We start from the raw sequence: 24,973 nt of genomic DNA, 5'->3' as shown, positions 1-24,973 counted from the left end.
CCTTTAGTTTTCATGTCCCCTCTTCTCTGTTTTCTCTTTTTCTTTCCTATTGTTTTATATTTTTTTCTGCCCATCTGTCCCCCTTCTCTTCTCTCCTCTGTTTACCTGACCGAGTGATCGCATTATTCCGCCGTGTTAATACACCACAGATTCTCTCTCTTCTCATTTGCTCCACTTTAATTAATATGCACACACACATTGCCTCTCCCTCTCTCTCCCAAATGGTGTTGCATTCAACAGCCCACACATTTTATTTTATTACTCAGCTCTTTTCAAGGCTGACCTGGTGCTGAGAGAAGAGGAGGGGGAGAGGTGGGAGGAAGGGGAGGGTAGTGGGAGGAAGGTGTGAGGGCGTTTGAAGAGGAAGACTGAAAGAGAGAGAACAGAGAGAGATTTATGTTTGCTTGAAGCTGAATTAAATGTTTATGTGTCAGTAGGAAAAGAGAAATCAAATCAACAAAACTGTAGTGAAGTGTAATGTTTCAGTGAGAAGCTGAAGTCTGAGAAGAAGTGTGTTTTCTCTCCGCCAGTAAACCTGGTTCACATCAGGACGAGATCACAAGGATTTCTCCCAGAAAAAGCTTTGTGTGGTTCTGAATTCATTAACAAGATCTGAGGGAGTGAGAAAAAGAGAGAGCTCCTGGTCAGTTTTTTTTACCACCTATAAAAACTGTGTCTCCCAATTTAGCTTGGAGAGGAGACAGATTTATTCCCCAGAGAGACTTGTTTACTGTGATACTGGGTGAGACAGTGATGACTGCAGGCACGAGGTGCAGCCAGGACTCCACTGGCAGGACTCAGCTGTTATTTAGGCCACTAGACCCATGATGTGTTTAAAGACCTCATTAATTAGCTGTCCTCTGAACAAGTCACGATTAGTCTGTGTTTTTTTATGCTTTATTGGTGGTATTTCTTTGCAGATTTTTGTACCCTGGAAAATCAGAAAACTTGGCTTAGGTACCACTAAAAGGAAAATGTACTTATGACAGTGCATTTCAATGGACATAACCTGTTTATGATTGGGTTTGTGGAGTATCCTGTTTATGTGTTTGAGCATGTGAACACCATATTCAGTTAATGAGAAACCACAATATGCTAGCTGAAGTACCCCAAAAGAAAGTATACAGGAGATATGAACAATCTGATTTCTCTGTGCCCATGTAAACACCATATTTGGAATATGATAATAACTGAGATAAGCCTCATAAATGGGTTATTCACATCCATGTAATCACATTGTTATAACCATTGAAGAAAAGCTTGTTCTATCTAGAGCTGTAGTCAACCAAAGAAAATCTCTTTATCATTTCATTAATTATGACAAAACTTCACAAAAAAGTCTAATAGGATAAAATGATGAAGTGATATAGTTTTATATGGTTTGCCTTCACATATTCAGTAAAAACTGAGCAAAGTTTTTCTCTCAATTCATTAGTTTGTAAGCAACAGTAACTCAGAGTGAGAGTCATACTCTGTCTGAAATATAAGTAGTACAACAAAATAACTACAAGAACTACAAGTTTTTTGTACTTAACAGTTGTTAAATACAAAAAATGTAGCCCTACCCTCAAATCTATAAATAGTATTTATATTTATAAAATAAGTCTTTTGGAAAAATCCTAAATGATGGAGTTGTTGTTTTCCCTGGACCTGTATGGTCATTTCCTCTCTAATCTTTCAGCTATAGCTTGTATCACTCAGTGCTGACCATCAGATCCCCGTCGCTCCCCCTTTAGGAACTGAACTCTTCCACCATGGAGCTGGTAGCAATTTTGCTTTCAGCCATGCTTGTTGTTGCCATGCGTAACGCTGACATCCTTATGTCAACAAGTCAGAATATTGTCTGTATCATGAAACAAATTTTTCTTATCGTATTAAAAATTATACAAGTGTTATCATGAACCGTATAATATGGCACATCCCTATGGGGCACACTGCTCTGCAAAAATGAAAAAGCCTTTGGGCTCAGTGCTAACCCAAGTTTTAAGCGCCCTTTCCATTACATTTCTTTGTCTCAGATGTTTAAAAAAAATCTTATTTTAAGGAACAAAATCAAAATGTTAAATTATTTAACAAGTTGTGGGAGGAAAATAATACCGCAGGCATTTATCTTTATCAGATCAATATTAATATTATTAGTAATCCTGGATCTGTCAGGCTGTAGTGTGCTTGCTGGCCATATCCAGTCACATGATACTTGTTGGTTGTAACTGATGCATCAGTATTTACCATGTCTTTCTGTTTCTGTTTGAAATGCACAACATATTGTGGGAAGAAAATGTATTGTTGTCATTGAAAAAAAAAATGTATCTCTGTATTAATTTCTCTTATATGAGGTCATATGTTTATGGATTAAATGCATCACTACATTATGCAGATAATGCAGTGTTGCTGGTGATGAATGAGCCTTTTGTTGTTGTGTGGAGCTGTGATTTATTTGTGTGGCAGCAGATGGTGGTTTGGCTGAGAGACAGTCAGATCTGTTCTGCTCCGTCTTTATCAGGTCGATGTCCTGTTTACCTCAGCTGCCATCTGACACTCTGATCACACTGCCAAGCTACCTGCTGCCTGTGAGGCTCATATCTGCACAATGATTCATCTTTACAATGATTACAGTGATCAATCACACAGAGAACATGAAGAAGTACTTACTTTCTTTTTCATCCTTTAATGTTCCTCTTCTTTACATCTTACTTTGTATGTTTAAATTCCCCTTCTGTCTCTCTCTGTCAGTGTCAGTTGCTTTATATCTCAGGAAGATAGCAAGATGACTTGACAGGACGTTCACATTGTAACTACAAACACTGTTCTCTCACTGTGAGCACATCAGAAGACACAGACAGGCCTTACTTATGCTTAAATAATATCTAAATTATTATTAGTAATTAACCCAAACATCTACACTGTAGGCTGAAGCTACACTTTTATAAATGGATTAAACAGGTTAAAATGTGAAATTAAAAAAAAACAAAATGCTACCTGTTATTATTCATAAAACAACACAATCTCTGTGCTGCCCACACATTTAAGAACTGTAACAGCAAGATATAGAAAACAAATACAAGTGTTTATGCACGCAAATCAGTCAGTGAGTCAGTCAGTATGTTTACATGACATTAGATAAAAATGATTTATTGTGTTAGTTGGACTAAAAACGGACTTTTAAAGTACATGTAAACATGTTAGTTTGACTGAAATCGTTCCAAATCTAATTTCTCAAAGTCGGATTTGCACACCCAGATAATGCCATTGGAAGTCATATTATTCCTGCATGTATGCAGTCAATCAGACCCAAACTGGCCTAGGTGCTCTGTGCATGCTCCACAGTCTCCACCTCTGGCTTTGACCCAGAGGTCGGATAGCATTAAATGCGTAACAGAAGAAGAAGCTGGAAACAACATGGCAAAAGCTACATCCAGAGCTCTGCATTTTTGGACGGACAAGGAGACACAATTCATGCTATGTCAGCTGAAAGAAGTAAAAAGTTTTAAAATACATGGATGGTAGAAAACATGGAATGGCAACCTGTCCAAAAAGTGGCTGAACAGCTGGATGACGCTCGATTGTTTAACTGGGATGTAATAGGTCAACCGGAAAAAGGTCCGATACCAACAAGATGTAAGGGGGCATATCGCAACCCATCATAGCAGAGTTTGATATACTTAGGTCAATAAATCGATTTCCGTCCTGTGCTTATTTACTGGGACAAGGACAGTAGTCCGACTAAATGGCCTAGTCGAGCAATAAGTTTAGCTCCATTTAACTGTGCATGTAAATGACAGACTGTGTTAAAACATACACACTTCCTCCTTTTAATTTTGAATGTTGTTTGTACATTTGTAATGGACTGTTTGCTCAAATGCTGAAAAAGGAATAAAAAGTTTAATCTTAAAACAACCCATACACACTCATTACTTCAGCTCATTACTTCTACCTGAATACACAAGCATACAGGCGCATACTGTAAGTAGAAATGTACACACATGACTACATTCACTCTTTGACTCTAACAGAAACCTCATCCCAGTTCTATTCTTGACTGTTAACTAACCTCTTAAAGATGTGAAGGTTGTCCAGAATGACGTAAGCCTGCAAGAACATCAATCTCTACAACACACACACACACACACACACACACACACACACACACACTCAGTGACTCAGTGACTCAGTGAAAAGTTAGTGTCAGAAGACAGTTTTGCGTGAGTCGTCTCTTTTCTGTCTCTTTTAATCTCTATTTTAAATCAAGGATAATTAACAATAAGTTTTGAATGCATGTTCATAACCTTTAGCCAACACTGTGTTTTAAGGTGAAAATGTGAAACAGACTGTCCTGATGTTGACTTTTGAGCCTTTTCTTTAACTCTTCAGCTGAAAGTGAACATGTTTCCTTGTTAAAGAAGACATTTTCTGCACAACTGGGGAAAAGTGTACTTGCTTTAGTGGTTAAGTTAACAATGACATTAATCCACTCTGGAGAAGAGAAGAGTTTCTTATTCATAAATATAGTGAAAGCTACATGAGATAAAGTAAGCCTTTATTGATGCCCAGAGGGAACATTCAAGTGTTGCAGCAGAACCAAGACAGAAGTAAGCGCAGATATATAAAATGTAAAAAATAATGACAGTAATAATATTAAGAGGTAAATACAACTAAATTCAGAATAGAAGTAAAAATAGAAACTATTCAAGAGCATTCCTTCCAGCTTACGATATTTTCTGAACTCACCTTCAAACCCTACACACTAACACACACACACACACACACACACACACACTGTACCCAACACTGGCACTGTGGTTGAGATGAAGGGCACAGCGATGATAAGGTCTTGAGTAGAGAGCTATATGTGGAAGTTAAAAGTGATAAGAAGTACCCAACGAACCGACACCCAGAAGACGGTCAGCCATCACATGAGATGGTCAGGACCAGACGAAGCAGTTCAGCTGAGCTTGAAATAAATACAAGAAGCCAAAAGGTTGACAAAGAAGTTTGGAGGGAGAGCACGACATCAAAGAAACTGTGAAAGATAGAAGAAGAAGGAGTGACCTTGATGTTTAAGTCTAGACGAAACTTGGCAGGAGAGCATGAGAAGATATTGAGAAAACAAAGAGTAGTGAAGATATTCAGAACCAGTGTGTTGGGGTGACTGCAACATTTGGAAGGCTAAAAGGCTGACCCAAATACTGAGGAGGCCAAAAGAAGTTTTATTGAGAGACCGTAAATCTGACAAGGTGAGTGCAACGTTGAGGAGGAAGCTTGTGAGAACAGGATGCTGAAGAGGCTAACAGAGTTCCTGGGCCATAGAGGAAGGTTCAGGGGAAGTTGGTAAGTGCTCAAAGGTGTGAAGTTGCCATGACATCCAGAGGTGATTACTGATAGGATGACCTTAAAGAAGCTGCAAAGAAGGTTGAGACATTTAGGAACTGAATGTGGTGACTTAGATGAAGCTGAAAAGGTGACCTTGACAAGCATGACATGAAGGATTCTGACAGGGAGTTGACCAGTGAGTGATAGCCTGCAGTTTTAGTAATGAGTGCAATTTTCCAGGTTGTCAGGGGCTTTTATTTTGTTTCTTTTGTCTAATTTGTTTTCATAAAACATGTTTCTTAAAGATTTTAGGTGAGAAATAGACAATGTAGTAACATAATCTTGATTCATATTTGATCAGTCCTGCCAAGTTTGACAGTTTGACCGGAGATTCAAGCAGCGGATGACATGATTGACAGCTGTGTTAGAGACCCCTCGGCTCTGATTGGTTGTTTTTTGTTTGCGTGCAGTAAAGTCATTAGAAATAGAGACAGAGCACAACACCCCATACTCTGAAATCCACACCCACCAGAAGGGAAAACTGTTGATGCCACAATACGCAACCAAGGGCTAACGGCAAGCTAACATACTGCCTGTAGCTCTCTAAATACATTAGATTTCAGCATGTCAAAGGAATATTTTAGCATTTTATGTTTACCAGAGAGGAAAAGTTCCATTGATAAACTCAGTATTGTAGGTCTATCTCAGTCAGTATGTTTACATACACAGACAGTCTTTGTCCCAGAGTACAAGCATGGGAGAGAAATTGATTTATTGACGGAAGTATGTCCGACTCTGCTACGATTGGTGGCACTATGCCCCCTTTCAGCTTGTTTGTGTTGGACCTTTTTCTGGTTGACCTATTATGTCACAGACCAAACAATCAACAAACAACTTAGTTACAGTTAGCTAACAGCAAACTGGTACCATGGTGGACAACTTTACAGCTCTGTACGTTTGAAATATAATAATGTAATGTATAACACTTTCAGCAGAGCTCTGGATGTAGATTTCACCATGTTGTTACCTGCTTCCTCTTCTGTTATGTATTTAATGCTATTCAACTTCCACGTCAAATTATTATCTGGGTGTTAGTCTGACCTCAGGAAATGTAATTTGCTTTAGTACAATTTTAGTCAGACTTACATGTCTACATGTTATTTTAAAAGTCCGGTTTTAGTTGGACTAACACAATAAATTGATGTTCTCTAATGTCATGTAAACGTTCTGAGTATTCTCTTCTCCTGACCTTGCTCATCTTGGAGAAATGATCCCACTGAATGACCAGTAGTGATATACTTTGAGATTTGCAGCTATTTTATTGAATCACCAAGTAAGCTTATCATTTAAGCTAACAAAGAAAAAAAAAAAAAACAGGCCTTACATGGATTAGTTAGCGTCAACTTCTGATGTTTGTTTAGCGGCACATAGGCATACTGAGTGTCAGGATCTCGTTTCCCCATATCATCCTGTTGATTCCACTTGTTGCTTCAAAGCTCAGTTTTTTGGTTAGGTAGCTTGTAAAAAAATTGTTCAGTCAGTTTAAATGTTTATTTCAACAGCAGAACATAGTTAGAGTTTGGTGTCTAGACTCAAATTCAGCGGAGAGCAATGAATTGTTTTCCCCTCCGGCGGGGGCAAGACTTCAATGTGCTCTGTCTCTATGCTACAAGGCAAAGGTAGGCAGAGGAGTATGTTTAAATTTCACAGATTATCTGTCTCATTAGTGCTTTGTGAATATATTGACAGCTGCAGCAATTATGAAAAAAAAGTAATTTTTAAAGTTTCCAACTATAGCTTAACTTGCATAATATACTTAATGTACTCAACTCAAGTTACGTAATAGATGTGCTTATTTTAACTGTAGCCATGATCTCTTCTAAACCTGACTAAATAGTTTTGTTGCCTAAACCTAACCAAACTGGGGCTATTTCACGTTAATCACATGTTTACAATTACAACAGTTAATGGTCATACATGTCTTTTTGGCAAATGGTGGTAGGGGCACTAATTAAGGAAACGCTCCTGTGGATTGTATTAGAGGGTATACTGTAGGAACATCAGTGTATGAGAGCGTGTGAATGGTTACTGAGTAGCAGATGGCACCTTGTATAGTATAGCCTCAGCCACCAGTGTGTGAATGTGTGTGTGAATGGGTGAATGGTACTCAGTAATGTTAAAAGTGCTTTGAGTGGTCAAGAAGACTAGTAAGGCACTATACAAGTGCAGTCCATTTAACAAACAACCTATGTGGTCTTATGGGTTGGAGGACTGGCAAGAGCACATAAATGTTGTATCTCTCTGGTTTATTGACGTTGCAATGGAAACAAAATAGCTGCCACTGTGACAAGTTTCCGGACAGGCAATCAGTGCACACTACAATAAATGTTTTATGGTCAGTCTGTCCTGAACCCGCACCCACAACTCCCATCGTCATCACAAACTTCATGGCCACAAAGCTACGCCTCATACAGATGTGTGCCTCCTCACCTACCTTCCACTTCTCTGTTGCATCAGGGCGGATCATCAGAGCAGAAAGGAGGTTGCATTTACTCTGTAAGGAGTCCATGATCTCTGTAGTTTTGTTCCCCTGTCTTCCACCAGGCTGTATATTTTAGTGTAAGAAATACAAATGTTGTTCCTCTTAGGCTTTTATGAGCAAATAAACCTGTCTGCAGAGCTCTGCTGGCTTGATCTACTGTATATGATCTTTTAAATTACTTCCTCAAACTCATTTATATTTTTATAGACTTCTGCCACAACCTCGGTTGTTGTTTCCCTTTTTAATGATCCTGGCCTTATGTTGTGTCTTACCTTGTTTTTATTACCTCTGCTGTTGAGTTTGTTCTTTTAAAGTGTTACATGCATTTAAAAAATAGCTTTATGAGTGAACTGAAACTAAACTTTGTCCTCAGAGGTGACTGACATGGAGGAAGGGGAAGCCCCAGCTGCTCCGGTGTTGGTTGGAGAGATGAAAGAGGTTATGACAGCGGAGGGGGAGAGAGAAGAGTCCATCCAGGAGACGGTATTGACAACAGTGACGACACTGACTACGGTTGTTGACACAACTACAAGAAGGATGGACGTAGAGGAGGTTGAAACTGACATAATAACAGAGGCGGAAGAGGAGAAGGAAGAGATGGAGAAGGAGGGAAAAGAATCAGAGATAGAGGAGGATGAAAAGGAAGCAGAGGTGGAGGGGGGAGAAGAAGAGAATGGAGAGAAAGATGAGAGTCAAGCAAAGAAGCTGTTGGAAACTTGGGAATCAGAGGTGAGAACTTCCTGCGACTTTTAAAACTCAACATAAACAACCCCAAATCAAAATGTCAGCTCAGTTAAATCAAAAAGAGAAAAAAATCAGATAATAAACTAAAGAAAAGAAAATCATGAAGTGAGATTCCTAAATCAGCATGTACCTGCAAATCTTGATTAAAAATGTTCAGTTTGGGGGAGGGTTGTCCCACTTGTTTTCATGTGAGGAACCAAGTAATTAATTTGTTATCTTTTAGATAACACAACACTGCATGTTCCTGCTGATATTTTTCAGAAGTTTTAACAATGCAAAGATGTCTGTCTCAGCTCTTCAGAACCTGAGCTTTTCTTATTTGCCTGTAGAATTGAAATGTTTTTTTTCCCCTCACCATTTCCTACTGTTAAAGCCCTTGAGTGATAAATCAGATCTTTTCAGCCAAATTGGTTTAATAACTAGGGCTGGACGATATGCAGAAAATCAAATATCACAATATTTTTGACCAGATATGTCGATATTGACAAAATGTTTACACAATGAGATTTTTGATAAATAATTGACAGTAAAAAGGATATAATGACTAAGTGAGTACAATACAAGGATAATAAAAGAACAGCTAGGGCAGTCTGGTAAGTTCAGAAAATTCAACCTAATCAGCAGATCTGTTACATTTTAATTATATAGTGGATACATTGAAACTTAATATTTAAACAACCCTGTGGTTAATGTGTGGTTAGGTTTAGGCACAAAAACTACTTACTTATGGTTAGGATAACGTCATGTTTTAGCAAACAAACAAACAAACAAACAAACAAACAAAAACAGCTGCTGATGTCTCCGTAAAAAGCATTTGCTTTTTGTGGCACTCCCTGGTGGAAAAACAAGATTGGGTCTCCTCCATTGATTGTACATAAAGATGGAAGACATGTTGACAACTTCTTCCTGCAATACAAAAAATGAAGCCAAAATATCCTGAATACAGGGGCTGCCATCTTAGAGCCAGTCTCTGTGCCGTAGCAATCTCTGCAGTACTGAATTACTGCCATCCGACCAATTGCAAGCAAACCAAGCCAGTCAATCATGACATCAACCCCCTTTCTATAGCATCAAATAATCATTTAAAATCAAATTTATCAGAAAAATGAACACATGAACATAGATGGATTACTGCACAGGCCTACTACAATGCTAGGCATAGGTCCAGTGTCTGAAAGTGTCAGTCAAACTAACATGTACTGATCAGGAAGAGACAAAAACAAGACACAAAAATAATGCAAAAAGATGCAAAGGAACTACAAAGAGACACAAATGGTGAAAACAACCACGAGACACAAAATGTCCACAAAAAAAACATAGCTTTGTCTGCATTTACAATGTTGTCTTTTGTGTTTTTGGTGAGCCGAAAACAAATTTCCACCTATGGTGGACAATAATATATTCTATTCCATTCTATTATATTCTAAAAGAATTAAAACCACCACACAGCCTGTACTGTGTGTCTTGCTCAGATATTTAGTCTCATATTCTGATATTGATATAATATCATTATATAGCCCAGCCTTATTAAAATGTTCTTTTACAACTTTAACACATTTATAGTCATCATTTTATTCAAAAGAAATATGATTTTATATCCTATCAGTAGCTGATCTTCATCTGATGTAAGACACAGCTTTGTTAAAACCAGAGAAGACCCTGTAGGGGATCTCATAAGAAGTCAAAGTTTCCAGCAGTCGGACCCCTTGGTCTTTTAATTATGTAATTCTTTCTATGTAGTAATTTCCCTGTTCACTACGTCAATACACAAAATGCTCCCAAACTGTAGCTAAATCCTGAGCACTGCTAAACGTCTTTGAGGTTTTAGCTTTTCTTTGATGAGGTCTGCTGAGAGGCAGATTTAGTTCCTCTGCAGAGAACCCCCCTTTCAGCTCTGACTGTGAGTCTTTGTATTGACCTTGGCATGGGGCATTGCCTGGCACTGCAGGTTTCATATGGGCTCAGAGAGGATTAGTGGAACTACAAATGAAAATTTGCCATTATTATTAGCCTTTGATAGTGGGATTTTCGGACTGAATCAGGGCCTGTTGAAAGAAGTGAGGGATTGATGGTGCATGAATTAGAAGAGTTTCCTGAGGTTGACTCACAGGTTGCTCTGTCTTAGTATTATTAGTGGGGTGAGACCAACCTGTCCTTTAATTACCATCATTAGAAAGAGGTACAACAGAGACATGTGGCATCTTATATCAGTTTAACCTCTTCTATTTCACCCTTCTCTCCACTCATTTGTGTCTTTTAAAGGGTGGGAGATAACAGGTCAACAGTATACACCGCATCAAAAGCAATAAACATCATCTTAAAGCTGGAACCTGAAAATTAATTTGAGATGCAGCCCAGCACAGTGCATAAGCGTTTAGAACATAATGATAGAAGTATATGATGGCCATTTGCATGCTCTATTATGTTTCATAGGTTGCAGCAATTTCAGGATTTATAACATTTTTTTCACAGATTTGGTGCTAAATTTAAGGATTTTTTCTATTTTAGGTCAAGGTCACTGTGACCTTGTCTGTCTTATTCTCATGAATGTGATATCTCAAGAAAGCCTTAATGGAATTTTCTCAAATTTGGCACAAACGTCCACTTGGACTCAACGATGAACTGAATAGAATTTGGTGGTCAAAGGTCAAGGTAACTTTGACCTCACAAAACATGGTTTTGGCCATGACTCAGGAATAATTTGCTAATTATGACAAAATTTCACACAAAATATCTAATAGGATAAATGATAAAGTGATTACATTTTTTGTCCAAAAGGTCAAAGGTAAACTTTACTGTGACATCATGATGTTCTGCACAGAACACTTCTCGGGCCATTACTCAGCGTCATATCACATGTACAGAAGGGGAGACATTTGGTCAGATACTGAATTGGTGACACTGATCTTAAAACTGTGCTGATTGTGATTGTGAAACCCTGGCTTTCCAGCCAGCCTCTTGGCACTCCGCTGCCAGCTCGGAGTACTTGAGGTGCTTCCCTTCGTGGGCTGCTGTCATGCCCTCCTCCCAGGGGATGGTAAGCTCAATGAGAAGGACCCTCTTTTCCCCTGCAGACCACATGACAATATCTGGCCAGAGAGCTGTTCTCTCTTGGGAAGACAAGCTGCTTTTTGAGGTCCACCACCATCTGCCACTCTTTGCCCGGCATGAACATGGTGTTCATCTTCTGAGCAGGAGCTTGGAGTGTGCTGCCAGGCTTGATGAAGCCTGTTAGGGCAGGCTGTGCTGTTGCCGGTGTGCTGTTTGCTGCTAAACTACAGTTCCAGGACCTCAGCCAGCTTCATCAAGACTTGATCATGGCACCACCTGAAGCATCCCTGGGTCAGCCCCACTTTGCATCCTGATAAGATGTGCTAAAGGCTTGCCTTGATGTTGCCACACAGGGGGTGGCCTACCTCATTTCCAAACCACTGGGTGAGATCTGGGGGGCATGGGAGGGTGTCATAGGCTGCTCTTAACTGGAAGCTACGCCTTGATTGTGGCGTCCTCCAGATGTCTGCCCAGGTAATGCACCTGTTCTCAGTGGTGAACTTCGTCCACCACCATGGTCATCTGTTATTTCTTAGTGGCTTTGACAAGAATTGCTGTGGTGCTCCCCAGCCCAGGCCAGCACAACCAACCTGGACTGACCCCATCACCTCCCAATGTTGTTGACTGGAGATGGCACGGTCTACCTTAGCCTGCATCCTCCACTTGCAGCCTCTGTGTATGGGGACTTTTGTACTTTTTATGAGTGGGTCAGCTGAGTCCTTCAGCTCCAGTGCAAGGGGTGCCTTCTCTTGCTTGTACCGTAGGCTAATGGGCTGCAGAGGCCTGTGTCCGAAAAGCAGTGGGCAAAGCCGAACCACTTTCGGATGTAGCTGTTTGCTAAGCTGTCGACCCTGCTGACCTCTGCCATGGGAATTTCACAGACCTTTAGTGGCCACATCACACTGGGATAGTGTGTGCTGGTCGCACCACCTGTTGGACAAGTCAGGTGGTGTACTGCCTCCCCAGGCTTCTCAGTGGTTTTCTGGCCAGCTGTGGAATGGGCTTCCCTCCTGCCAGAAAGGTGATCCTGACATGTGGCACGCCTTTCCTTATTGATAGACTTCTTGATTTTGCAGCCTTGATTTTCATTCTTGCCTATGTGAGCAGCTTGTCCATGCGCTTGAGGAGCCTGGTCATGCATGGTCCCCTCTGAAGGATGCTTGTCACGTCATCCATGTACCTCCTCAGTGGTGGGACCCTCTCACCTGTTGTTAGCTTGATGCTGCCCACTACCTGCCTTTGTCCTCCGAGGATTATTTCAAAGGCTAACACGAATAGGATGGGGGAGATGGTGCATCCTATGGCAAATCCACATTCCAGCTGTTGCCATCCTGTCGTGAAGCCTTCCAGAGTGAAGCATATGTGCAGGTTGTTGAAGTATCTTGTGATGATGTTGTGAGCACAATCTGGGACATGAAAAAATTGCAAGGCGAAGTCTATCAACTTGGGCAACACTGAGCCATATGCCTTTGCAAGGCTAACCACACCACATGCAGGTCTCTCTTCTCTCTCTTTGCACGCTTGATTTGTTCCCAAATCATGGAAGAGTGCTCGATGCATCCTGGGAGTCCTGGGATTCAAGCCTTCTGGCAGCTTGTGCCAATGTATTCATTTGCCATGAGGAAGTTGGTCATTCTCCTCACCAGAACAAAGAAGAAAACCACTATACCAGTAATAAAATACCACACTGATCTGATTTGGTATCAAAAACCTTTGACATTTGGAGATTTCTGTAAGAACTTCATTGGAGATTGGAATGATGAGCACTTCTGTTGCAGAAACCCCCTCATTATCAATATACCCATGAAAGCCACCATCTAAAATCTATATGTCTTTAGTTTGTGGTTGAAAAGTTTCATGGAGCCTTGATTATTCCAGAGGTCACAAAAGGTCATTTTATACAATGATGCCTGTTTTAAAGAAAATGGTCTCATTACAATGTAATACCTACTTTGGGGGCTAACATCATCATACACGAATAAAATTGTGCTCACTGAATCCACAGGAGTCTCAGCTTTCCAGTCAGACCAAATTTATGCAGTTACGAGACTGTTTAGGGACCCCAGTATGCAGAAATATTCAAAAACACAATTTTTTAGAATAGGCAAAAAAACACGTGTACTGCTTTGGGGGGAACTGCTTGTTTTTTGCCAAAAGCTGCATGGGACTAGCATGAAGTGGGCATTTCTGAAAAAATGGCCTCCTATAGAACTGACTTTCATTCAGATATCTCAAGGTGAGAGGTCAGGTGACCCCTGTTAAAATGGTCATGCCAGTTTTTTTAGCCTTACTTCGTGGCATTATTTAACCACCTACCCAAAAAGCTTGCATGACATGGATGGCACGAATGGATTCCATCGATCTTCTCATTTTTTATATGATACCAGTATCTTCAGCTTTAAAACTCAGTCTGCTACAGCCTCTGAAAGACCATGATATCAGCTGAGGATGCCGTTTTCCCTGCAGATTAAAAGGGGTTAAAGGCCATGACAAGGTCTGGCTGAAGGTCTTCTAGGAAACACTTGATACTCATCTATTTAGCATGAAAACGATACATGCATGTTAATACATAGATTAACAGCACAAAATAGTGGCTATAGCTGACTTTTGTCTAAATAATGCCATTGTGGTTATTGACCTCAGAGGTCTTATGTGCACTTTTGTGTTTGCAGGCCTCCTCTGATGAGAAACCTCCTCTACCAGACCCAGCATTCAACAGGAGGTGCAGCCTGCTCATCAGTGATGTAAGTTCATTCAATGTCAGTTTGTTATGCAAGGACTCTGTTACACCTGTAGTGAGAGCTGTATACATGATGTTATATAGACCAACAGCCTTACAGCATGATATGTGTGTATTTATCTCCTCAGGTGTCACAAAGAGCTCATGAAGAAATAACTGATTATGAGTAATAGATCAAATCTTAACCTATTTAAAAGTAGAAATACCACAGTCTAAAAATACTCTATTACAAGTTGAAGTTCTACATTCAATAAATAATAAATAAATTACCATGGCCATACATCCACATCTATTGCACTGCATACTGACAGAATTGAGGTAAAGAGATCTGAAGAGAAAATATGCAGGTTAGCGGTAATGTTAGTGTAGTACTAATTGCAAACTCAGAACAGTGCGGTTTTATTCTTACTTAAACAAGCAACCCTTAATTTTTATACATTAAATAAAATGTGATCGTGTTTGCAATTTTCCATTGTTCCTACAATGTCCTTGCCAGAAAAAAAACACTTTAAAACACTGCAACATGCAAAGCACGTTTTTTAGAAAAGGTGCTGTAAAATCAGGCATTTTAGGCTGCAACAATCCACAAAAAAGCCTGCAAAATCCTGAAGGGACTGATTAGTTGATTTATATTTTGTATTATTAATCAGAAACTGCAAAGTAACTAAAGCCATCAAATAAACAATAGTCATTAAAAAAATAGTATAGTTAAAGTACAATATTTGCCTCAAAATGTAGTGGAGTAGAAGTACAAAGTGACATAAAATGCACCTTACAACTGAACTTCACCCGCAGCATGACCATTATTATGGAGAAAACTTTGTGCCTCCATGCCTCCACAGTGAATGAAGAATCCCAAAATGTAAGCATTCTTTATGTACTGAAGTAATTGGGGACCACTTTTATTGACAGCAAAATAGGAGTTACAATCACCAGAGGATCCACGATACAATATTATCACGATCCTTACGTCATAATACAATATTATTGCAATTTTAAATATGTTGGGATACGCAGAGTATTGTGATAAATTATATTGCAGTTTATTACCTTTTTCAACTGTAAATTATGTTCACAAAGGAAAACTTCAGTTTTATCTGATAAGATAAGTAAAATAAGTTTTCAGTCTGTTCATCTCATTTCAGCAATTTTTTTATTTTTTATTTTTTATTATTCTTTCTTTTTTTGAGGCAAAATGTATGTAGTGGACTGAGAAAGCAAATGATTATGTGATTCTAGTAGGCTACCTAAAGTCTAATTAGTCTAATTTCTAATTTGTATTTGTAATATTAATAATTTGTAAAATAAGTTGATACTTGGCACTGTGTGATGATACAATATTGCCACACAAAATATCACGATACTATGCTGTATCGATTTTTTCCCCCACTCCTACAGCAAAACTATTTCAAAACATCTGTTTACGAACTCGCACACAAGTATACTCTACATCTCATTTATCCAGTCACATGCTCAGTGCTTCCCACACACATGTATTTTTGCTAAAACATTGCAGTTTTAAAACATGTCAGCGCAAACCATCCTATACGTCCATGTGTTTTGACTCTGCTTAAGCGGAGCTCATATCTACGTGCGTGCTCAAGCACATTCAGGGCGCGCTATGGCAGAAGTGTTTTATATTGTACTTTTTTAGTAAAGATTCATGTTTTTGGGAATTACTAAGCGTACAACTGGATAAATGAGGCTTGGGTTATACTGTGCAGGTTGTGTGTGGGTTTGTTAAACTGTTGTTTTTATATAATTTATATAATTTTTATATGATTTTGTCATTAAACACACTTGCCTTCGACTGCAATTCATGAAAAATGTTGGCCTTTTTTTTGGATTTGTCTTTCACTGTAGAGGATGCAACAATCCCAAATTCAAAGCAACACATGGTGAATAAATGATGTACAGTACAAATGGTCAGATTGTGAAAGAAGTAAGTTTTTTTTTAAATACCATACTTGAGTAAATTTACTTACATTCCAGCACTGTAAATAGTGGCAAAAAAGGCATTTTGTGGCCTTATATTGCAGAAGGATAGTCAAGATTAGTTAAGATAAGATAAGATAAGATAAGTTAAGATAATCAAAATAAGTTAAAATAAGATAAGATACGATACTATACGATACGATACAATACAATATACTTTATTTTAGTTATTGTATGGTCACTATGTTGTTTCACTCACTTTTTATTAGGGTACTGAAAGATACACAGAGTACTAGTACACAAACACAACACGCCTCTGTCTGAACTCATTTTACTTTCTGATGTTTAAGAATAAATCTTCCACACTAGCGCAGTGACGCATATATAGGTACACGTGGTCAAAAGTTGACGCAGTATTCATCAGAGCTATATGACCCAATTATCTCAGTGTGTAATATCTGCTGCAGTTTCTGCTTGATTTTCAACTCATGAATAGAAACATTTCTGGGTATGAACTCTTCAACGCGCCATCCTCTTACTCTGCTGCTTCACATATGAACTGAACGTAGGGTTGCCATTGGTAACAATCCCTCCAAAGATGCAGTGACTGCCCTTTATTCGACCTAGAGGGGGAATTTACACTCAAAGGAGAAAGCCTTCTTTTTGACTTGTGCAGCAGCAGTTTAAAGCGTATATCTGGCAGTGAATCGGTGAATGAGGGTGAATGCTGTTGTAGGATGTGGGAGGGTGAGATATTGATTCCCTGGTGTGAGTCAAACTTGGCAGCTTGGCTGTTTGCACCAGCAGAATGACTCATCAGCTACAGTGGAAGCAAGTCAACCCACTTTATAAAATCATCTTCACTTCTTCCTCAGCTGCTGCTGCTGTGCCACCTGTCTGTCAAACATCTTTATTATCATCACATGCACCTTTTCCACAAGTTTAACCCTCAGAGAGCACAAGACTTTAGTCACAATCTGCTGCACAGGCACAGTTTTGTGGTGGGATATAAAATGCTCTTCATCTTCCTGGTGCAGCTCTGCGCTCACCACAATCCTAAAGCCAGTTTAGTGATTTTGTTGTTACCATAGAGACGTACACTGCTTCAAAGTCGTGCTCCTGGCAGCCTGAATTGAAAGAGAGCTTTGACAGCACATGCAGAAAAATTTACACAATAATAAACAATGTCCACAAGAGGACATTTAGAAATACATAGTTGTGTCAACACTGACCTTGACCACTTCCTGGACTATCACAAGCTTGCTGGTTCGAAGCCAGAGATCCAGTGTTTGGTACCATTACTTCAGTTTTTGTGCCCACTCTGGTTTCCTCTCACAGATTGGGGCAGACAGCCTGTCATCGGTGGATTAATTCCATTTTTCTCTCCTGGGTCTCTTCAGAAAATCTGCCGGTCTGTTGTTTGACCAAACGTCCAATCACACACGGCCAAGCACCAAACTGTGGCACATGTTTGAAATAAAGTCCATCAATGCTGTTGTCTGTTGTTTTCTCAAGATCACAAGTTATTTATGCCATCATCTCAAAACAGCAAATGTATTCCCGAGATAATGAGACAATTCTCTTGAGATATAACCAAACTCTGTATTCTCAAGATAATGAGATATAGTAGCCCGGGCTATATAAAGCCTAAATCTTTGGAGTAACCATAGCATTCTGTGTAGCAATGTCAGATGGACACGGGCATATTAGTCTTGCACAGTATTCCCATGCTAGAAGGGATCTCAATACCCTGTCATTAAAACTGGTATTATACCCCATTTTATTAGTACCAGTACTTTAAGAATGATCATAATGATAAATCAAACACTGAATGTCTTCTGTAATTATTTATCAATTTGGAAAAGTACAAAAATGTGCAGTTTCCTTTGCCATTTTTCTGAGAATTTGGTTAAAATTTGCGCTGCGCTTGGATAGAAATCCAATTGATTACTTGTCACTTTGAGGAATTCTATACTGCACTCCCTTAAATCCTTCAGAATTCCCTCAGAATTCCCATATATCCAGTTTATTTATGCATAACCACGGAGCTCCTGACATGAACATTGCTTCATCATCTTTTTGACAAAGCTGACAGCAAACTCATTATAATTATGAGGGATTTGTCAACATGTGACAAACTCAAAATAAAATGCAAACCATGACTAATTCCATCTTCCAGATGTTATCTGTAAGGATTATTGTTTATTATTATTATTATCAGGTTTTGTGAGAGAGGAGACAAGATATGTATACATACTTTTTCCATTATTGATTATTAAAATGCCTTTTTTTCCACTTTGTTTGTTGTTTTGCTCAATTTCTTACTGTTGCTGCAAAGATAATTTCTGAGCCTAATGAATATATAAAGATGGTGAACAATCAGTTTCAATGGTATTCACACAGTACTGTATGCTGCACCCACACCTAAATATTGGCACCAGTGTAAATATGAAAATGTACTTAATGCAGTTTTTTTTCTGTTTAAACATAGTCATCATTTAATCATATTTTCATCTAAAAAGAGACACTTAAATTTATTGTTAATACGGTTTTAAGTACATTCTGGCTGGTTCTTTTTTGGCACATTTTTTATTGTTTCTTTGTGTGAATTTGTTCATTCCTTAAATGTTTCAGAAGTGATATAGCAGGAGATTTTTAAAAATAATTCATTCATGCTGCACACAGCCGAACTCCTCTGAGAGAATAAAACACTGCAAAACAACTAGCGCAACATTTCTCCTGGGAGTGGAGCACAGTGCAGCAGGAGTTCAGCTCGCATGCAATATAAAGTCACATAACACACACAAACACACACACACGCACACCCACTCTCTCATGTCTGCCCTACCTCCCTGCAGGTAAAGTATAAGGAGGACTTTGAGAAGATGAGGGGTCAGAGTCTGTTTGTTCCTGGAGCCGAACTCATCCATGCCAAGAACATCAGCGCTGTGATATCTGAGGTCTTCTCTCTCACACACACACACACACACACACACACACACACACACACACAAAACATACATGGTTGTTCTTTAATACTTGTGAGGTCCCTCACTGATATAATACATACATTTTTAAACCAAATCTGAACCTTCAAAGAGGAGAAAACCAAATACTCTCACTATCGAAAAAAACATCTCAACAAATGTCCTCACAAAGGTGAAGGCACAAGAGCACACACACACTCATATTGATCCACCATTCTGTTCTTTTTTGTGTAACTGTTTCAGTCAAAATACAAAGAGGAGGGAAAGAAGGAAGCGTCGATGTCACTGTACTCCATCCTACCAGAGACTCCTGAGACTCAACGTGCCAGAGAGGCTTCAGAGCTGCAGAGTGAGGTACAGTTACTCTTCAGTACACCAACATGTGGTTAACGTGAAGTACAGACAACGTTGAGAGACTGGATAATTTACATTATCACTCCATAAAACCTGCAGCGCACTATGAAATACACTGATCAGCCAAAATATTAAAACCACTGAAAAGTGAAGTGAATAACATCCATCATCTCATCACAATGCAATGTTTTGCTGGGAAACCTTTGGTCCCTTGCATGGCATTTGATACGCTCTACCCACCCAAACAGCATTGCGGACCCCAACTCATGGTAATTGCACTCCCTGATGGCAGATACTCTGATACCTCAGAGATACCCCCGATCCATGGTGGGCATCGATCAGTGGTACCTCTGGGGGTGTTGTGGTATCGGGAACTGGGACGTTGGTGATGGATCCTTTGAATCCTATAGGTTGTGAGGTGGAGTACCAGTACATCCCGCAAATGCTCAGTCAGATTGGGATCTGGGGAATCTGGAGGCCAGGTTGATACCTTGAGGTCTTTGTCAAGTTCGTCGGGCCATTCCTGAACAGTTGTTGCAGTGTGACATAGGTGACGTGGTGAATTGTCCTACTGGAGGAGCCACTGCCATCAGGGACTGCCATTGCCATGAGATGGGGTCTACAACGGTGTTTGGGTGGGTTGAGGGTGTCAGGCAGCATCCACAGAAATGTCAGGACCCAAGGTTTACCATCAGAACATTGCATTGTAATGATCAATGTTTTTCATGTTATCTGCCAGTGGTTGTATATTTTGGCTGATAGGTCTATATTTGAAAGTATTCTTATATGATTTGATACGATACGATACGATACGATATACACTGATGATGTTGTGTTTGTTTTTGTTTTAGATTAAATACAAAGGAAATGTGAAGACAGAGATTTCCTCGTCTCTTTATTCTCTGCTGCCAGAAACCACAGAGACCCAGTTTGTCAAAGAACTGACAGAGATATTGAGTGAGGTCAGACATGATGGATGGATGGATGGATGGATGGATGGATGGACTATGCTGACTAGATGGATGGAGGAATGGATCATTAGTAGTGTTGTCAGCTACTATGCTGACAACCTTGCAGAACTGGAAGTAAATAAAGTGAAAGGGTCTCCAAATGCCAAAATAATAAACAAAAAATACACACTAATTCGCAAATGAAAACTCAGTTGCACTACAGAATCAAACAGAAGGGCAATACTCAGCTCCCAGACTGACCGCAAAAAGGGAAGCAAAAAAAGAAGAAAGAAACCTGACAAGGCTTAAAGTTACCAAGACAAACTGAACAACGGCACTCCTACCAACTACCAACAAATACAAACAAATTTTCTTTTGTATCGGTCTTCTATGTACAGAAGTGACAAAGTTGATAAGCAATCAAAGAATATTTTCAAGATGAGCAGACACAGTATTTAAATAACAGAACCTAGAGTTCAGAGTTCAAAGTGAAACTAGAAAAGTGTACTCAGTAGAGTGCAGATCTCCGCATGGCAGCCGTGTTTCAGCCGCAACTCACCTCCCAGGAGCTGATCAAGTCCACTCTGGACAATACACATGGCACAGCTGCACCCTGTGGAATTCTTCCTGGAATAGTTGAGACCAAACCTTTCTATGGATTACAGTTTTTGAGCCATGATAAAGGCCAAAATGTGTCCTGCAACAGATTTCAAGGCTCGTTGTTTTTAGCTGAGTCTATTGCTAGGAATGCCTTTCGCTCTGTGCCCTTGCTACATGATTTTGTTGATGACATTCAGCCCCTACTGGCTGGTTAGGAGGAATGAGGAGTCAGCAGTTAATGATGGTATAATGCAATCAATAAAAATGGTTTTTCAACAACTTTGAATCACTGCAACCACGAAAGATCCTTGAGCATACTGTCATACATGTGCACACAAAATATTAGGCTGATTGCTTCAGTAGTAGGTGAGATAAGCTGTGGACAGACGGATACACACATGCATGCACACACACACACAAAACCAAATGTATGATGGGATAATAAAAAAGCATGGCAGTGACAGGGTAGAGGTATGGATGTCTCTCTTTTGTTATTGTTAATTTAGCTCGAAGCAAACAGCTCCACTCTTTTCAGATCTTCTTCTTGACCTGAAACTCTCTCTGCTCTTCAGAATAAGTACAAGGAGGAAGGAAGGAAGGAGATGAGCAGCAGTTTGTACTCTCAGCTTCCTGAAACTGCCGAGATGCAGCTGGCCAAGACCGTTCACGAGTTTCAGAGCGAGGTATTCAAAAGGGATGTACACTCTGAGCTACACAGCAGCTGTGTTTCAACATATTTCATCAGTGAACAGTCTGGGCATCAACACACACACGGTTTATTTTATGTGGCAGCTAAAGGTTTGATTAAGCTGGAAGTCTGGCTGAGAGGCATCCCACCGCAAATGAATAAAACACAGAAGACAAACACAGAAATGTTATTTCAAGTTTAGATATCAGGAGAAATCAAGACTGCACCACTAATTACCAGCAGTGTTGCAAAGCCATCTTTCAGTCATTACTTGTACTTTGTCACTTAAGGTTTTTGATTCATTGTCATTTCACTTGGGTCATGAACACAGCAGTGGTGGAGGAAGTATTCAGATCCTTTACTGAGGTAAAACTACTGATACCATACTGTGAAAAAACTCCACTACAAGTAAAAGGCATGCATTCACTTAACTTGATAATGTACTTGAGTAAATGTACTTAGTTACTTTCCACCAGTGGAACACAGGAAGCTGAATACAGTCTTGTTTTCTTGTTTTTTTTTTTCAGAAAAAGTACAAAGAAGATGGGAGGAGAAAGGCCTCCATTTCCCTCTATTCTCAACTCCCTGAAACCCCAGAAATACAACACGCTCTGGAGGTGTCACAGCTGCAGAGTGAGGTACACAAACGTGATAATAGTAGCCACAGGATTTATGAGAAGTGTGAAATAAAATTGGGGTTATGCTTTTCTTTATTTTCTGTCATATATGTAGTGTAATAATGCCAGATGTTCATATTAAGTTCATATTAAGTTTCAAATAAGGAGGAATAGGTATGTAAAAGTTATCCCAGTGAGCAAAACCCTCAGGCTTCAGAACATTCTGAATGCTCGGTTGCCAATGTTTCTTGATTTCTTTATGTGGTTGTCTGCTCCAGCCACACTACTGTAAGTGTTTACATTACATATACTGCCACATATAGCTACATGCTCATGTCAAGCAAACATATCATCTTGGTTGTTGATGCTGTTAATTTCTCCCAGATTTGGATCATTTTCCTGCTGGAACATGTGCGGTTGTATTTTGAAGCTTTAATTGGTGATTTTAAACCAGAAAGAGTACTAATATACACAGTCATTCCCCAGGTGCAAGGACACTGCTACATGTAGCTACATGCTAACATCAGGGAAACATGTAAATCTTCTTTGCCGATGTTGTGAATTTATCCTCAATTTTGGATCAGATTCCTGTTGGGACGTCCTGCTGAGATTCCTGCCTGTCTTTACTAGCTTTTAATGGTGATTTTTAACATGAAAGAGTGCCAATATACACAGTGGTTCCCTGGCTGCAAGTACACTGCTACATGTAGCTACATGCTAATGTCAGAGAAACATATCATCTTGGTTGCTGATGTTCATTTCTCCCAGATTTCAGATGATATTCCTGTTGATGTTTAACGCAAGAAAGTGCCGCTATTCTTAACAGTCATTCCCAGTCTAGAAGTACACTGTTACATGTTAATGTCAGGAAAACATCCTAGATTTCAGATCATGCTCCTGCTGGAACATGTCCAGTTGTGTTGTGAAGCATTTTCTGGATGATTTTTTTAACAGGAAAAAGTGTCACTACACACAATCAATTTCTCCCTGATTTTGGCTCATATTCCTACTTTAACAAGTCAGTTTGTGAAGGTTTTTATTTAGAAGCTTTTATATGTGATTTTTAAAAGGAGAAAGTGCTGCTATACTCTGTTACAGTCATTCTGTGGCTGTAGTGACCATGCTGAGATGCTGAGATGCGTAAGACCTGTAAACATTGACGTGTCAAAGCAGACTGGTCTTTTTCAGAAGAGGGGCTAAAAGAAACACGCGCTGAAAAAGAATATTTCAGACAGAGGGTGAATACAGGTGTTCCAGCACAGACAGTATGAAGAAAATAGTTTTTTTTTTTTAACATAAAACCATTTCAGCACGTTCTAGTAGAAAACCAAATTACAAGTATGAACCTGAAAATTAGCATGATAGGTCCACTTTAATCTTGCAAGCACAGCCTGATACTGATAGTAGTGACAATGTTGCTTTCAACTCTCTCTCTCAGGTGAATTATCGCCCTAAAATGCTGGTTAAAGGAGCCCCCTCCTCTCTTTACTCTCAGCTCCCCGACACCACAGAGATCCAGTTTGCCAGAGAGATGACTGAGATGCAGAGTGAGGTACAGCTGAGCTCACTGTCCACACTGTCTCTGTAAACAATGGTAAAGTCATCATTTTGGCCTGTGTTTAAAAGTCATTCCATCATATGTACTTGCAGAGTTCATTTAATTTGGTCAAAAACAGATGGAAATGGGTGTTTTGACTAAACAATGCCCAAAATAATGGCAATATTCAGAGCCCCAAGTGACATATTTTAGTTGATTTTGCTTGAACAAAAAAAAAAACTTAAGTTATTTAGTGTATCATGACATTTAACTAAATTGAGTTGAACTCTTCCCTGAATTATTTTCTTATGTTGGAAATAAATTTTAGTAAAGTGTTTCAATAAATGACACTCAGTATCTTCATTGTAACCTGCTGACAGATAGTTCTGTCCTCTCTCAGAGTAAGTACAAGGAGGGTTGCAGGATGAGCCTCTCCCAGAGTTTCTACTCTCAACTCCCAGAGACTTCTGAGACTCAGTTTGCTAAAAGTGTTGCTGAGCTGCAGAGCGAGGTGAGGCAGTGTTTCATTGACAACACCATTAATGCTCAAAGAAATCTTGTAAAGAAGTGACTGTAAAAATGTTTGTACTGTATTTTTTTTTTTTTTCTGTACATACTTTTAAGAGCTACTGTACGTTGAAATGTATTTTTATTCTCAGATGCGGTACAAGGAGGCGGGTAAGAAGGGCGTGAACTCGTGTTTGTATTCTCTACTCCCGGAGACTTTAGAGACGGCTCATGCCAAGGAAGTCTCTGAGCTGCTCAGTGAGGTACAATAACCAGAATAACACCACAGAGACATGAATATGATATTTTTTAACAGTTTCACTCATTGAAATATTCAGGACATACATCATTCCATAGTTTAGTGTGTAAGTTCATTTCCAGACAAGTAAATATACACAGATAATTACCTCT

At 39.4% G+C, this 24,973-nt stretch overlaps 1 protein-coding gene across 2 annotated transcripts in view; it reads left to right on the top strand.

Moving 5' to 3' along the window:
- The window catches only part of LOC117264888 (uncharacterized), a 102,959-nt gene that overhangs the window by 2,465 nt on the left and 75,521 nt on the right, over positions 1-24,973 (top strand). Inside the window, exons 1-11 of one of the 2 annotated variants that reach the window (XM_078162517.1) lie at positions 4,300-5,234; positions 8,226-8,581; positions 14,320-14,391; positions 19,181-19,282; positions 19,553-19,663; positions 20,515-20,625; positions 21,786-21,896; positions 22,429-22,539; positions 23,957-24,070; positions 24,456-24,566; positions 24,715-24,825. In XM_078162517.1, coding sequence (XP_078018643.1) covers positions 8,237-8,581; positions 14,320-14,391; positions 19,181-19,282; positions 19,553-19,663; positions 20,515-20,625; positions 21,786-21,896; positions 22,429-22,539; positions 23,957-24,070; positions 24,456-24,566; positions 24,715-24,825 — 1,299 coding nt within the window. In that variant the 5' untranslated portion in view covers positions 4,300-5,234; positions 8,226-8,236. Of the gene's footprint in view, positions 1-4,299; positions 5,235-8,225; positions 8,582-14,319; positions 14,392-19,180; positions 19,283-19,552; positions 19,664-20,514; positions 20,626-21,785; positions 21,897-22,428; positions 22,540-23,956; positions 24,071-24,455; positions 24,567-24,714; positions 24,826-24,973 lie in introns of those variants that run through there. The other variant, XM_033639193.2, reaches the window with a different exon arrangement.

Source organism: Epinephelus lanceolatus, chromosome 20 (assembly GCF_041903045.1).
Source record: "Epinephelus lanceolatus isolate andai-2023 chromosome 20, ASM4190304v1, whole genome shotgun sequence".
NCBI lineage: Eukaryota > Metazoa > Chordata > Actinopteri > Perciformes > Serranidae > Epinephelus > Epinephelus lanceolatus.
The sequence above is the reverse complement of the archived record's forward strand: the minus strand, read 5'-3'. Positions and strand labels throughout refer to the sequence as shown.